The sequence below is a fragment of the Kryptolebias marmoratus genome, linkage group LG10 (genome assembly GCF_001649575.2).
Source record: "Kryptolebias marmoratus isolate JLee-2015 linkage group LG10, ASM164957v2, whole genome shotgun sequence".
NCBI lineage: Eukaryota > Metazoa > Chordata > Actinopteri > Cyprinodontiformes > Rivulidae > Kryptolebias > Kryptolebias marmoratus.
Window position 1 is genome coordinate 2,452,409 of NC_051439.1, and position 16,298 is coordinate 2,468,706.

The 16,298-nt window shown below is 36.4% G+C and overlaps 1 protein-coding gene across 1 annotated transcript in view; it reads left to right on the forward strand.

Moving 5' to 3' along the window:
- Positions 1-8,356, forward strand: part of pld1a (phospholipase D1a) — a gene marked incomplete in the record, with an annotated part of 49,650 nt that extends 41,294 nt beyond the window's left edge. Inside the window, 7 exon segments of the mRNA XM_037977683.1 lie at positions 1,506-1,594; positions 1,785-1,898; positions 2,059-2,108; positions 3,327-3,461; positions 4,494-4,647; positions 6,499-6,616; positions 7,218-8,356. Of these exon segments, the coding sequence (XP_037833611.1) occupies positions 1,506-1,594; positions 1,785-1,898; positions 2,059-2,108; positions 3,327-3,461; positions 4,494-4,647; positions 6,499-6,616; positions 7,218-7,442 (885 nt within the window).
- Positions 8,357-16,298: the final 7,942 nt, after the last annotated feature.

Below are 16,298 nucleotides of genomic sequence, written 5' to 3' on the forward strand. Positions count from 1 at the left end.
CCTCCGCCTGCCGCACTTGTTCAATAACTTCTGTTAATGTTAGGTCTGCTTTGAGTTGAAATTTACGAGACAGTTCTTTATCTTTGATGCCCACTACTAAGCGGTCTCTGATGTGCTCGTCACGTTTGTCTCCAAACTCGCAGTGCTCTGCTAACTCATACAGCACTCGTATGTACTGTTCTGCAGTCTCATCAAGCAACTGGCTGCGCTGATAGAAACATGCACGCTCGTGTATAATATTGCGGCGGGGAATAAAATACTCGTCGAACTTTTTGAGAACAGCGTCAAAGCTTTTCTTTTCCTCTTCGTCAGCGAAGTTGAACGAGCTAAATATCTTTTCAGCTTCGCTCCCCATGGAGTAAATAAGTGAACTCACTTGTGTTTCTCCATTGTCCTTATTTAGCTTTGTTGCTAACCGGTAGCGCGAAAATCTCTGTTTCCACTCCGGCCACTCGACAGGGCAGTCAAACTTGAATTCACTCGGTGGGTTAAACTTCGCCATGACAATAACTTCCTTTTAGGCGCAGGAAACGTTTTCTTCTGACACCATGTAATGTACTTTCTTGTACATATGTTAAGACAAAAGAGGGTGCTGCTAGTCTCACTCAAAACGTCTTTATTCAACTTAACTGTTCTCTTAACTCCCGTACATTGGTTCCCAGAATCCTTTGCGAGCACTCTCTTAAAGTGACAGTACATCAGTATTTACCATACATTACAGTCATTTCTTGAAATTAATTTACCAACATATTTAAATAATAACAATGATAAAAGCATAGGGTGTTGTGATCATAGCAAGCAGAGAAGAAGGTTTGGATCTCAGCTGTGCTGTTCTTTTTGTGTGAAGTTTGCCTGCTCTTCCCAGACCAGCTACAATCCTGTTTAGGCTTTATTCTCCCTGTTTTCTGGCTACTTCTTGAAGTCAAGGAAAAAAAAAATCCTATTAGCTTACAATCCATTCTCTCTTACCTGTTTCGTCAACAGCTTCTTTGTTTTGAACTGAACCAAAATGTCACATATGATTAACATTACTGTTAGGATATCAGACCTTACCATTATACAACCATCATACACAATTCAAATGCAACAGTAACCAAACTGTAATTTTTATACTACACATATGAAATATGTACAGATTCAGGAGGTCCAGGATTACTCCCTCTGGCAAATTCTTGATAACAGCCGTCATAAAATCCTATATTTCAATAATCAAAAGAGAAATCACCTCAGCTTGTTTTTTATGCATCTAAGTCTGTTATTTTTTATTGTATTGTTTTTATCATGGAGATTCCAGAGGGAAGAAAAGTATAACAAGTAATCAGCTAACCTATAAATTAATTATAAGCCAAAGTTTGTCAAAGCTCAGATAGAAACTTTGGTAACAACATAGTTCCATTTAGCCAAAATAAATTTTTATTGTATGATTGTATTTCAGAATAACATGAAACTCTAATAACTTATTGAGAAGTGTAACAATGTCATATATTTTTTTGTTCTTTCCGCAGAATCAGTTTTTCATCAGTTGTACCGACAACAGAACAGTCTACAACAAGATTGGAGATGCCATCATTGAAAGAATCATCAGGGCACACAAGTACTTACCTTTATATAAATAATTTTGTGCAAAAAGTAGTAGTGACTAAATGAAAGATATTTTACGTACCATGTAGTTCTGTTTTATGTACTACGCATGAACAGTTCAAGTTATTCCTGTTCCTCTGCCTCTCACAATGTAGCTTTCAAAACATTTTTAAATAAGTAAGCCATCTGTTCTTTCCTTCCAGGGAAGGTAAGAAGTACCGTGTGTACGTAGTCACTCCCCTACTTCCTGGCTTTGAAGGAGACATTACTACCGGGGGAGGGAATGCCATCCAGGCAGTCATGCACTTCAACTACAGGTACTCCCATGAGCCTTTAGTAAAACCGAGTAGTACTGAAAATGGACAAGTGAAAGAAAATGACAAAGCAAATGAAGAAGTGGTATCAAAATGTAATACATTTAGTTTACTTCAAGTTAGGGCAACTTGTTCTACCCCTTACAACTATTTATTTTCTCAGAACTATGAACCGCGGAGAATATTCCATCATCACCCAGCTGAAAAAGGAGAGTAAGTAAAGAACTAGAAGATTTCTGAAGACATTTTAAACGGCACCAATGCAGCTACTGCTGGAAATTTCAACATATGTTGTTGCAAAACTATGTAAGAAGTGTAAAGAGAACCAAGATCTAAAGAAATGTTACAGCTGCTGTGTAAGGCTCATTATGGTCACCATGGTAAACATTCACCTGTGTCTGTCACTCCCTGACTGCCAAGTTAATGAGAGATGGACAGAAACAGGCTGAAAAAAACAAAATGAACTGTGTGAAAACTTTAAGGTGGATCTTACAATTTCTTGAACTTAGTGGCTGAAGAATCTGATGGTCACATGAATTTTTATGTTTCTACACTTTTATGAAGGAGGGTTTAGAGAAAGCCATAAGTCCTATAGCAGTGAGAGACACACTGGGTGGAAAAAGACAAAAATGCCTGCATTTTGATATGTGTATTCTTTTTTTTCTTTCGGCTGCTCCCTTTACAGGGGTCACCACAGCGAGTCATCCTCCTCCATCTAACTCTGTCTTCTGCATCCTCTGTCCTCACTCCAGCTACCTCCATGCCCTCTCTAACTGCATCCATACAAAGAGGAGATATTATCTCACATGAATTACACGTGTCCAAACCATCTCAGTCTGTTATCTCCCAGTCATTCAACCTGTGCTGTACCTCTAAAAAGAGATTGTTTACAAAAGTTTGAATGTGTAACATTAACTGTCAGTTGAACATTCCTTGCAAAAATCATAAAATATATACTGTGATTATGTATAAACTAAAAGATATCAAAAAGCTAGTTCAGACATGTAAAATTCTACTTTCTGTGACCCGTTTAAACTTTAAACAGTGTTTCTACTATGAAGTGCAATGTGTCTGAGCTATAGAGTTTCCCCGAGGGCCAGGTTTTCTCATTTGTTTTGCCAAAATCCCTTTGATTTCCATAGTTTTTTGTGTAGTTTTTGCAAATTTTGTCTCCACTGTGTGACATATTTCTACCAAAATGTCATACCACACTATTCCTGATAGAGCCATGTTTTGATGTTTAATTTGACTTCTTTTTTTTTCAAAGCTGTGCAACAAGATCCACAATGAAAATTTTTATTGGAACAGTAATGCTTCAATGCTTAGGCATTGGCACCTCTAATAAAATTTAAAATTTTGATACTTTATGCAAAGTTTAGAGAAATGCTAATATTATGACTTGTCTTGTACTTTCCTATTTATTTATTAAAGTGGATGATCAGTGGATGAACTACATCTCCTTTGCTGGCCTGCGGACTCACGCCGAGCTGGAGGGACGCCTTGTCACCGAGCTCATTTACGTCCACAGCAAAATGCTCATCGTTGATGACAATACAGTCATCATTGGTTAGTCTAACTCTAGTCTCACCTTCTGCCACTCTTCCTTTCTGTGGTGTTTTCTTCAGCTGCTATTTGAAGAAGTCAGCTTCTTCTTTTGACACCAACAAAATGTGCAAAAAGCAAAAATTCTGTCTTTCATTTTCAGTAGCTGCTCCAGCATAAATTTTAGTGGGGCGAACAGTCATTTCCTGAATCAGTAATCACACAAATGTTACAATTTGCATTACATTTTTGGTATAAATTAAAACACTTTGATTAAAACCCCCACCTGAGCTTGAACTTACATTCTTGATATTACTAAACCACAGAACCAACCACTGAACTACCAAAGCCATATGTGCTGTAAGGAGCCACAGAATTAAATAAAAAAGATCCACCTGTGGCTGACATAGACAGTTACAGACACAGAAAATGGGACGACCATGTTGAAGAAAATGTCCCTTTGTGTATCTGTCTTTAATTTTCTGTGTTAGTTTAATGTTTGGTCTGTCTACTCCAAGGTGCTGATTAATACCTTATCTGCTAAAGCTAATTTTAGTCTCATAAATGTATTTTTAAATAGAAAATCTCCACTATTGGACACAGCAGGTTTTACTGCAACAATTTCTGCATTAAATAAGACCATGTGTAATATACCACGGGTAGACCACGGGTAATATAATATAATAATTTATGCCCCAATGAGATTCTGCTGATCACTGCCAACAGGCTTTATGTTAAATCTACTACCAAACAAGGCTGGTGACCTGTAACACCCAATAACTGCAAATAAATCATAAACTGAGAATGAATCACAAAAAAACTTTTTAAGTTTCATTAAAAAATGTCAAAATAGTTGAAAAACACAGAACAAAACAATAATCAGCAACTTTCTTTCGCTATGTGTATAGCTAAAAAAAAAAAGTGTGGTTGGGATCCTGTTAAACGAGGTTGAGGTTGCATGGTTTTTGGGTGCCACCTGCTGGTAAAAAGGGTTCTTGACACCCAAAAATGAATTTCTTGTGGACACCAAATATGAAGCTCATGCTTTTTCTACAGGTTCTGCAAACATCAATGACCGGAGCATGTTGGGTAAACGTGACAGTGAGGTGGCGGTGATTTTTGAAGACTCTGAAAAAGTTGCCTCGGTGATGGATGGACAGGAGTATGAAGCCGGACCTTTTGCACTTCAGTTGCGCCTCGAATGCTTCAGGTGTGGTTTGAGGACGTTTGGGAGAACAACAAAAAAAGAAAACTCAAGAATCTTTCTCTTTTCTTCTCTTTCTCATTTAAAAAATATTAAATAAACTGTCTAAAATTAAAAATATTAAGTAAATTGTCACATCATAAATACCCATGAAATGTCACCTATGCTCCTTGCATTTATCCAACATACCACTATTTATGTTAGTTTATTTGTCACTATTTTTTTTCTTTTTTATAATCAACTTAGTAGTCAGGTAAATAAAGTACACCTTTTTTTAAATTGAAAATCTAAACAATAAAAAGGTACAAAAAGGACAATTTTAAAAAAGTGGCTGTGACAGTAACATTTTGTGACAAATTTACAAAGACTTTGTGCTTGTTGTAGCATTTTTGTCACTTTTGAACGGTGAAAGACGTGTAATCATGTATTTGCCTTTGCGTATGTTTGTATTGTAATTCAAAATGGCCTCTTAAACCAACTGAGCTAACAAACATAAAAATGGCTATACCTCAGTCAATTTAACTTATATTAGTAATAGCAAAGAGTCATTCATTCACAACAATTACTGTGAGTGCTACACACTGAATGAGATTTTTACTTAACTTCTGTGTTAACTGTTTGAATCATCTCTGTTAGCAAAATATGTCATGAACAACTGGACTGCTTTCAATTAAATTGTCACAAAGTAATTATCGGATGTGCATTTACAGCTGAATAACATTTGGAGTCACAGCTTGTCAACCTTAGCCAACAGAAACATGGCTAAACCCTTTTACAGATATTAAACTAAGATTTTGTGTGGTAATAGCTGATAGTCATACTTAGCATATACTTTGAGTGCTAACAGAGTAGGTGAAATTTCATGACCTTGTGCGGGATTGTTCATAATGTTATTTTAAAATTTAGACCAAAACAGCTATAACTGTCATTTCTCAACATAAAATTATCTCAGTTTACAACTTTGGTATGAAAAGCGGCATGAAATATGCTATTTAATTTTTTTCTTAAATCAAAATTTGTGACTTTTGGTTTTTATTATCCAGATGCACCTGTGAGGTGTGGATAGAGCGATATTTGGATCCTACCTTGCTATATTTCTGTAAATTTCTCCTTCAGATTGTAAAACATAGAGGCAGTGATTATTTAAATGAAGCATATATTTTGTAAGCTTTAGTGGTCCCATGAACAAATCCTCCCATGTCTGCAGAAAAACTGTCCAGCTCCATCAGGGTTATCTTTGGCCTCCTGGATGTTTCTCTGATTAATGCACTCCTTGTCTGGTCTCTAAATTTTGGTGAACAACACTCTCTTGGCAGGTTTGCAGTGGGGACATTATTTTTCTATAATAATAAATTAAATGGAGCTCTGTGGGATGTTTAGGCTTTAGAATATTTTAATACTCCAACCCTGAGCTGTACTTCTCCACAACTTTGTCTCTGAACTGTGTGGAGAGTTCCTTGGTCTTCATGATGTTTCTTGCTTGGTGGTCTTTAGAGGAGTTTTGCTCAGGGTTGTAATAACAGGTGTGAAGATCATTTAGATCTACACTTAGAATGCTGACAGGTGGATCTTATTTAACAAATTATGTGGCTTTTAAAGGTAACGATGGGCCTCCAAAGCAAAGGTGCTGAACAGATATGCATGCATCACATTTATCTCCCCATTTACCCTCATTAATTTGGAGTATTTTAGACGATAATTGCTTTTAATCAAATGTAATATCCAATTCAATTCCAGGTTCTAAGGCAACAGACTAGAATGGTTACTTTGTAAACCACTGTAATCGCAGGTCAGTTTGTTGAAAACTCAACTTAATTTAAAATTTTCTTCTCTTTACTGACACCACCTACTGAACAGGACTGTCCTTGGAGGCCACACAGACACCAGCATTGACCTGTCCGACCCCATCAGTGACCGGTTCTACAAGGAGGTGTGGATGACTACAGCTGGCCGCAATGCTACCATTTATGAGAAGGTAGAGTAGAAACTGTATGTGGATTTATTTGGTAGCGGTGCAGTGGGGGTGTGGGGACAAACAACTAAACTGACTTTATTTCATCTGAATCAAGATAACTATTTAAACACTTGCTGTGTAATAGGTAAGATAGTCAATTTTTCTTTTTTTTCATATTATAGACTGAATATCCCATTTTACTCATAAATTAAGCAAAATTAAGTCAATATATACTTAGCTTAAGAGTCCAGTGTTCTTTAACTATAGAAAAAAACATCATTTTGTCTTTTTTAAAATCAGTTATTTACCATGAATATTGACTAATTTTTAGAATCATCTTTTGGACTGCTAGTAAGATGAAAAATTTGTCCATTGATTTTATCTTAATCAAAAACATTTATTGTCCTTATGGTTTACTGTGTTTCAAACTAATACTCTGAAAGCACTGGGATTCATGTTCAACAAACTGAAAAAAATATAAATACAGTAAATATTTGTGCAAAATGTTGTGGAGTTGATTCATTTTTTTGTTTTACACTAATTAATGAAAGAAGTGATTAATGACCCAGTTAAAACCAACACAAATATGATGTAAATATTTATTGTGTGTGTTTTGCTGCAGGTGTTCCGTTGCCTTCCCAGTTCACTGGTGAGAAACATGTCAGAGCTGGAGCAATTCCAATCCAAGCCAGGTTTGGCCCAGACCGATGTGGCCCGAGCTCAGGAGGAACTGCGCAAAATCCGAGGCTTCCTCGTCCAGTTTCCTCTAGACTTCCTGTCTGAGCATAACCTGATGCCTTCTGTTGGAACCAAGGAGGCCATGGTCCCAACTGAGCTCTGGACTTAAGGGACATGAACCCCACCCCCTCACAAAAGCTTAACAAGCTCAGAGACTGGAGTCACATCTGTTGCCTACTTGTGGTCTTTAAAGACTGATGGCCACTGATAAATCTCTCTAATCTATTGAAACAGAAGAACACCAGAAAGTAAAACTTGTCAAGTGAAGCTTTATGTACAGTATGAAGAACAATTCAGCTTTAAGAGCTGCCTATTAACTGCATTAAAACTGAAGGAAACTGCATTTTGGGAATCAATTTCAAGTCTGGATGCTGAAATTGAACTGAACACAGCATTTCTAAGGGACCACAAGAAGGAAGTGAAAACATTCTGATGATGCTAACAAATATTCAGCTCTTTACTAAGGAAAAAAAACCCATCAGATATAGCAAAGCATGTGTCACAAAGTTAGTAATGTAAATTGTTAATGCTTTGTGCACAATTGTTGAGCCAGCATATATACAGCTTTTTACAAATTCTCTGAGTTTAAAGGCATGTAATCTTACAGGGATCTTAATTTTTGTTTATCCAGCAGTGGTGCATGATTTGATCATTAAACTGTATTATTACATACAGTTATTGTTATTGTTTAAAAACAAAATCACTTTTCAGATAGTGTATTTCTTTTGTTGATGGAGTTTTGTGACAAATATGTTTCAAGTGTGCAATCAGAACATTTTGTCCAGCTGCAATGAAAAACACAACTCGGTCTGGATTTTATCTTTTAAAGGAAGGTAAGATTAACGTGAAAGTGACTGAATTAGACAATCAAGAAGTGCATTTCCTTTTTGCTCAACAGATGGTGCTAACTTCTAAAGAAAAAAAGATACATACAGTACATTAAACAACAAGGGTGAGCAACAATGATTTTCAGGTGGTCATTTTGGTGATCCTCTGCCGCCAAAGGCAAAATGGCAAAAAAAACAAACACTTTAAATACAGCTTTAAAAACACAAAAATTTCTATAGTTCAGAGTTTTACAGATATTGACCTAAAATTTGGTGTGGTTGTAGCTGACAGTAATTCATATCTTGCCATATACATGGGATTGCACATAATGTTATTTGAAAGGTTTGGCTAAAATGGCTACAGCAGAAGATGATCTCAGGTTTAAATTCTGGCATGAAAGGCAGTGGGTGATATGCATGATTTCAAGGAATGCTAGACTTAATTAGTTTTGGTCTGATCAAATCAAATCAAATTTTATTTGTATAGCACATTTCAGCAGCAAGGCATTTCAAGGTGCTTTACATAATTAAAAAACAAAATAAAAACAGCGAAGACATCAAAAACCCGCACTCTAACCCTAATTTAGCCATAAGCAACTCTAAACAGGTGGGTTTTAGGTTGAGATTTAAAGGCACCCAGTGTTTCAGCTGTTTTACAGTTTTCTGGAAGTTTGTTCCAAATTTGTGGTGCATAGAAACTGAAAGCTGCTTCTCCTCGTTTGGTTCTGGTTCTGGGGATGCAGAGCAGTCCAGAAGCAGAAGATCTGACGGGTCTAGACGGTTGGTACAGCGATAACAGATCTTTAATGTATTGTGGTGCTAAACCGTTCAGTGATTTATAAACTAACAGCATTATTTTAAAGTCTATTCTTTGAGCTGATGACATCAGGGGCCAGATTAACATAGTCAAAAAGCTGTTTTTCACCCAGAGGCTGGATTTTGCAGATGTATGGTATACAGTATTTGGATAGATAACATCTCTGATGTCCTCTTGCTGTTCATATGTAACTGCTCCTGCTCCTATTTCTTTGTTTTACTGTTCTTGATGGCACAGTATGTCTCTGACTAAACAAAATAAATAAATAACAGCATTTCCAAGTTCCTCCAGATGGTTGATGACTCACTTTTCAGGTGTAGACAAATGACAGCTTGTTATTTTACCTTGGAATGTTTGGCACACCATCTTTCATCACAAATTCCATCTGTATGTGAAGTTTTGACAATAACTTTAGATGTAAGTTTGACTAAGTTTTAAGACTTCAAGAAAAGGCTAAAGATTGACCGACAAGGTTTTTTCTTTTTAAATCAGCATCTAATTGTGCAGAAAGCTTCCCATGATGAGTGCACAGAATACTGTATTTCTGTTTCAACATCTATGTCACACACCCAGCCTATGAATCATTGGTTCTGATTTGAAAGAAGCAGGCTGTTAGATGTTTCTTGGGAACTTATGAAGAAATAGGTATTTTTGCTTTTTTGAAATGGGACCAGAAAAAAAAAACTAATGTAATACAGCTGGAATCACTGTAATCTTTGTTTCTGATCTGTTTATTGCTTTTAATTTCTCTCATTGTTTATTCTTGTTGTATTTGCTAAAGCAGTATTTATAGAATATAAAGCAGTTAACATTCTTTAAACATCATTTTAATAATAATATAGTTGTTTTAATGGTTGTGGTTTTGTAAATGTAACTTCTGTTTTTTCTATTAACCACTATGCAGATGTCACTTTTAACTCTATAAACTCTTCTTAGTGACGTTTTGTCATTTTTGCACAATCCAAAGTATTTCTCATTTCAATCTGTTTATTTCAAACAGTTTAATTAAATGGCTAAAAAGTAAAATTATGGATTAAATTATTCCTCTTCTCGTGATACCCAAATTTCACAATGAAGGTTTGTGAAGTGTGACTTTTTGTGCTGTGTCAAACAAATGAAATCATTTTAAGGTTAATAATGTAAACACAGCTTGGAAACATTATAAAAACCTATCCCTCAGTTCCAGTTCAACTTAACTGTTTTACATGTTTTCTCTGAAAAATGCTATTTCTTTAAATGATTCATATGAGAGTTTTTGATTTTGTTCACACAAGTCATCTGAACAGAAAAAAAACTTGATTTGATCATTTTCATTTAACTTTGGGTGTTCTATTCAACTTTGTTATGTGCAGAGGAGGGACACTGGGGATGTTGGTAGAAGGATGTTAGAGATGCAGCTGTCAAAAATGACTGATCATTACAAGTGAATGTGTGAGATGTTAGGTGGGTAAATTTGAATTCAACTGATGGGCGTAATTTATTTTCCACAACCTCAGTTGTTTTGTTTTTGAGTGGACATGCACATAACTTTGTATTTCTATCTTTATTAGGACATTGTATTAACTTCCCTTTTTTCAGTTGCCTAAGATAATTGTATTCTGAATTCACACCTACGTCCAAACCCCAACCTAAAAATGACATTCCACGGTTTTAGGACGGAGCTTTGGTCCCTGTAAGGACTACTGTTCTAAAAGGTAGAAGGAGGGGGAGCAGAAAAGTTCCTTAAAAAAAAAGTACACACACACACACACACACCTCACTCCCATTTTTAGCTTTTATGACAATCCCTATGGAAATCATTCCCTAAATGAATTTGCCACACCTGTTGGCAGTCTCACAAACGGTTCCAGCATTGTTATACACAAATATTGAACTTTTCTTGTAGATCTGGTTTTTAAACATTTTTGATGCCTTACTCAGTTCATCCTGTGGCAGTGCAACGATCAAACAGTATGCTGTTCTTGAAATGTAATATCATATCTCGAATAATGACAGTAAAACCTGACATGAAAGATGCTATAAAGGAGAAAGAGTCTGAAGCTGAAAGCAACACAGGACGGTCCTGACCAAGAGACAACCTATGCGGAACAGGGCCCTACTAAGGAATGGGAATGTATCTTGATTATCCTCTTTTCATTAATTAAATCAAACAGGTCAATTTTGGTCAAGAAAACAAAATATGTTGCTCTGAGCCACATTTAAAGTTTTGAACTGTCTTAAAAAACAAACCAGATACAGACAAAAAACAAACAAAGAAATAAACGGCTTGAATTAGGTTATTCCAAAATTGAATGAATTTTAGATTTTGATCCATTGATTACTTTCTAAGAGTTTCGCTAATATCTGTTCTCTGGTTCTTGAGAAATTTTGCTAACAGACAAATAGTGTTTCTTACAGTCAGTGACAAAGTTTTAAGCAAGGAGTTTGTACAATATGTAGAGCTTAAAGTATGTGTTGGGGATAATTCTTAGAAAATACCACACCAAGTTTTAGATCAATATTTGTCAAATTGACGGAGTTATATCCATTTTTGTGTTTGCTAAGTTTGCTTCACTATGGCATTCATCTTAAACGATGTTGGCTCCAAATGTTAATCAGCTTTAGATGTACATCCAGTGATTACTTGCTAGGAGTTATATTACAATCTGTCAAGTGGTTCATGAAATATTTTGCTAACAGACAGACACAACTGACTCCAATAGGTAATAGAACAGTTTTAAAAACATATCTCATGATCTGGGAGAACTTGGAGTAAGTGGTGGGAATGAATGATGAGTTTCATTAAAGCTATCCAGTGGCACACACACACACACACACACACACACAATTATGACAAAAGGAAGAGGTTATAAATGGCAACTACAGTTCAGTTTGAATTTTTTTACAAGATTGCATTGCAAATCTGTAAACAGGATGAGTCATAAAAAATTACTCAGAGCCAAATGCTAGGTAACATAACCAGTAAGTCATCGACATGAACTCTTCAGATGAATTCTGTGGAAAATTGTAACACCTGAAGGCTTAATTTGTTTTTAGACATGAGGTTTGGGTGGAGGCTGCCTTAATCACCAAACCTGTCTTCTCTGGAAAATGAGAAAGTATGAACTACTAACCCTCAAACATTAACAAACATATTTTTTTAGCACATCTTTAATGGAAATAATAGGTCTATTATTTAATAGGTCTTTAATAGGAAGACAAAGTGAAAGTGTGTTTTAACTTTTGACTGACATGAGAATGTGTGTGTTTGTGTTGTTCTGAAAGACGAACCACATTAAAACAATCTGTTGTCAGTTATTATACCGCTGATTAGTTGAGGCGACTTTGAGCCAAATATTTGTCTGAAAGAGACAAACACCATCAACAATCTTCAGATTTTCTAAACTCACATTACTATTTAAAAGCAGGCTTCAAATTTATTCATTAAGTCGTAGGTCATGAAAAGCAATGAGTTATGTGTGTGTGTACAGTGATGTGTACTTATGTGTCGCCTGCTGCTGAAAGGTGAAGGCTGGCAATAATGTTTCTGCCCACATATTTTGTTGGTTCAACAACAGCAAACAAACAAACAAACAAGCAACCACAAGGAAGACACCGTGGGGGAGCTAGACAGTACACAGAAGCAACAATGATCCACTGAAGGAGAATGGAGGCAAACAGCCGACATGGACTGAGACTGATGGGAATATTGAAGGCAGGTGACTGGTTGCTAACTGGGAACAGGAGTAGATAAGTGTGGCAACCAAACTATTTAAAAGTGCTGAGGGGAGGAAGTGACAGGTGGCACAGGGGAGAACACAGGGAACTAAACTGAACACAAAAATGAGGAACATAACTAAATAACAGAAACATAAGAATAAAGAACAAAAACTGTCACACATACATACACACACACACAAACTATTAAAAACACAGACTGTGACAATGTCTGTGTGGGAGTTGGTGTGGTAGAAGCAGAGACGGATGCCCAGCTCACGCATTAACTGATCGCACAAGATCTGTGTTTAAGGTTTTGCCCTTTAGCTTTGGCGTAGACTCAACTCTGTTTGTCTGTCAGCAAAATATCCCAATCTAATTGATGGATTTATTTATTATTATTGAAAAAAAACCTTTTACAATATAGGATCTGCAAAAGAAAGAAGCTTGCAAAATAAAGTACATTATAATGTAAACTATTCAGTTTTTTCTTTCTTTTTGCTTTGTTCTTTTGGTTTACTTTAATTGACCTAGAAAAAGCACCATGACAGTTCTCTAGTAAAAAGGATTAAGCTAATGCCAAGCAGGAAGGAAAGTTTGCGTGTTTTCCCTCTCACCTGCCTGTTGTAGGACGGGCTTAACGAGACTGGTTTTGACAGTTTATCCTCTGCAACATTTTCCTCTCTCTGTAATGTAAGAAGATAGCGCTCTATATGTGATCTACTGAAATTAGTGCAAAATTTAATTACCTTGTATGCTTAACATTATGTTTTTACATGATGACTAGGGTACGGGCTGCTTTACTGAAACAGCTTTCGTAAAACGTGAATTCTCGTGGTTTTCTTAACATGATATTGTTCATATTTGGCTGCAAATTGTTGACAACTATAGAAACACTATAAGTTTGTTTGTAGTTTTACAGAAGGCTGATATCTAAGTAAAATGATCAGAAAGTTCCTATATAGAATTATTAGCCAGATGTTTACATCAAATAAATCACTGAAAGTAAAAATAAAAACGGTTACACACTCAAGAAATGGACCAGCTGGTCTTTCAAAATCTTTGAAGTCAATAACACTGCAGCTGTTGGGTTCACCTCACTGCATTCATACGAAACATGTGCAGATAAAAGGGGTCTGAACTACCGTTAAGATGTTCTGTGGGAAAAGGTTTTCAATTCACACTGAGGCAGTCCTCACCTTCATTCAGCGCAAGTCAAATACAGCCTGATCATTAAAGTCACATTAAGAAATCAAAAGCAATATAACAATAAAAGCAATTAAATATATAGTTTGGATGCTCTAAAGTGGGGCTTTATTTTAAGAGTATGAACAGTTAATATCTGTTGTAGACAGCTCTTTGAACAATTTCAGTTTGGAAAAATAAAGTTCAGGTCTGACTACAGCTAACAGCTAGTCTGAGTAAGTCCAAAAGCAATGTGGATTTGTGGAACCGAGGATGGATGTTTTTTTTGTGATTTGTACAAAGAAATGATGTGTCCCAGGTTGCTCACCTCAAGGTTTATAATGTCTGAGGCGTTCACACGCATACTTCTGGCAGGTACAGGGTCAGCTGGCAATCACTGGATTGGAATGGTGCGACTCTGGCGTGCTCTTTAGCCCCGCCCCCTTTGTGTACTACATCCACCCTTCGGCTAAGCCCGCATCTAGGTGGACTTCGGCAAAGTATTTACCCACAATTCATCACTGCATGTGATGTTTTGATTTTTTTTTAATTATCTTTATTGATAATGAAAGGGTTTTGAATTTAAAGGTGGGTATATGGCAGTGGTGACAGAACAAGCTGCGTCTGTCATGAAAAAAGCAGTTTTTAAATGTAAAGTATTGAAATAATTCTTGTTTCTCTCTGCTGTACAGGTGTGAATACTATCAAACTTTGCTCCGTATTCAACAAGTCAGAACAAAACACATTTGAACAGCCAAATATCTCCTGCAATGACTTTGGAAAGCAAAAATACCTAAACTGTACTTTTAAAATTGCAGTGGCACCTTCTTAAAAATACCAAAACAAGGACCAGTCCACCATGTTGGATGTCACTGTTATGACGCAGAGGCGCAAGATGGTGACATTACCTTATTGTGTTGTAAAGCACTTTGAGTCGCCTCGTGCTGAAAAGTGCTATATAAATTAATGTACCTACCTACCTACCTGTACTGTACCAATTCTCCAATTTCTGCATTCTTGTAACCTGCGTACACAAACTCTTCTGTGCACTCTGACTGAGTACACACTTCATAGAGGGGTGTAGGGTGGAGTGTGAGTATTGGGACCGGGCCACTCTTTTGCCTTCCTGCCACGCCCATCTACACCTGTCTGTAATCTTGTTAATTGCTTCACCTGTGCCCACTTTCCAATTACCTTCTGTTTAAAAACCCGGTCATTACTCTCACACCCTGCTGGTTCATTGTTCTCTGTTCCGTCATGCTCTTGTTCCCCTGGGTTTATGTTTTTTGCTCCTCGCCTTGTCGTTTTATGTTTAACCTTAGTTTATTTTTGCTGCCGCGTCAGCGTTTTGTTTTTGTTTATTTGTTTTATTAAATTAGTTTTCTTAACATGAGTCTCCATTCTGGGTTCACCTCCTTCCCCACCCTCCATGACAACTAAGAGAGTAAGATCATATCATTGAGAGGTGTTGTATTTAAAACAGCTTGACAGCAGGTCTACATTACTTGGAGCAGGTTCTTCTACTGAGAAGGAAGAAGTCAGCAGGAATTATTCATAATAACGAGGGAGCTGTCTGCAATAAGATTATTTGCTCAGAACTTTAAAACAAACAAACAAAAAAAGACATCTAAAATATGTTTCTTTAAGTTTGAAAGATGTTGTGAAAAATTGTCTGCTTTCAGCAGGCTTTGTTCCATACCACTCCTTTATGTATATATAAAGTTTTTTTAGTTTCTTATTTTTGTTTATTTATTTATTTTTTAAACGTCTCCTGTCCAGCTGTGTGGCACTCAGAATTGTCATCTGAATGTCAAGGTAAGGCTCAACAGATTTGCTTTCACAAGCGGAACATTTTGGCTTTCGCCATGATGTTCCCCTTTGTATATGAAACTTTATTAGAAATTGCTTTGGGTTTATTACAATTGTAATGGACACAAAGATGAGAAAGAAGAAGGAGAATGGGGAAAAGAGACGGAGGAAAAGGTTTGAAGGGAAAAAACCATAGAGATAAAACAAGTCAACACCCTTGAATTCTGCCACAGGACCTGCAGAAAAAGAAAACAAAACAAAGAATCCACAACAACAAAAAGCATGTGCAGTACATGATGATAATTATACCTTCAATGGAAAGTACACAGAGCCAGGTAATACATGAGGGTATTTAGTGACAACTGCAGCCAGTGGCGCCGGATTCATTTTCTAGGTGGGGGGGCCACCGGAGTGTTTCGTCACCTTATTAATTTTACCTGCATAGAATCATCGTCTAACATCAATAAAAATTGAATAATGAAACGTTTTTTCAGCTATGACTTTTTGTTCCAATGTATTATTATGAATAATGATAATTAGTTAAACCAACCAACAGCTTTATAAATGACCACAATAAAAGTAAACACAGGTAAATAACATGCGCACGGGCAGAGATGGAATAATCCAACAT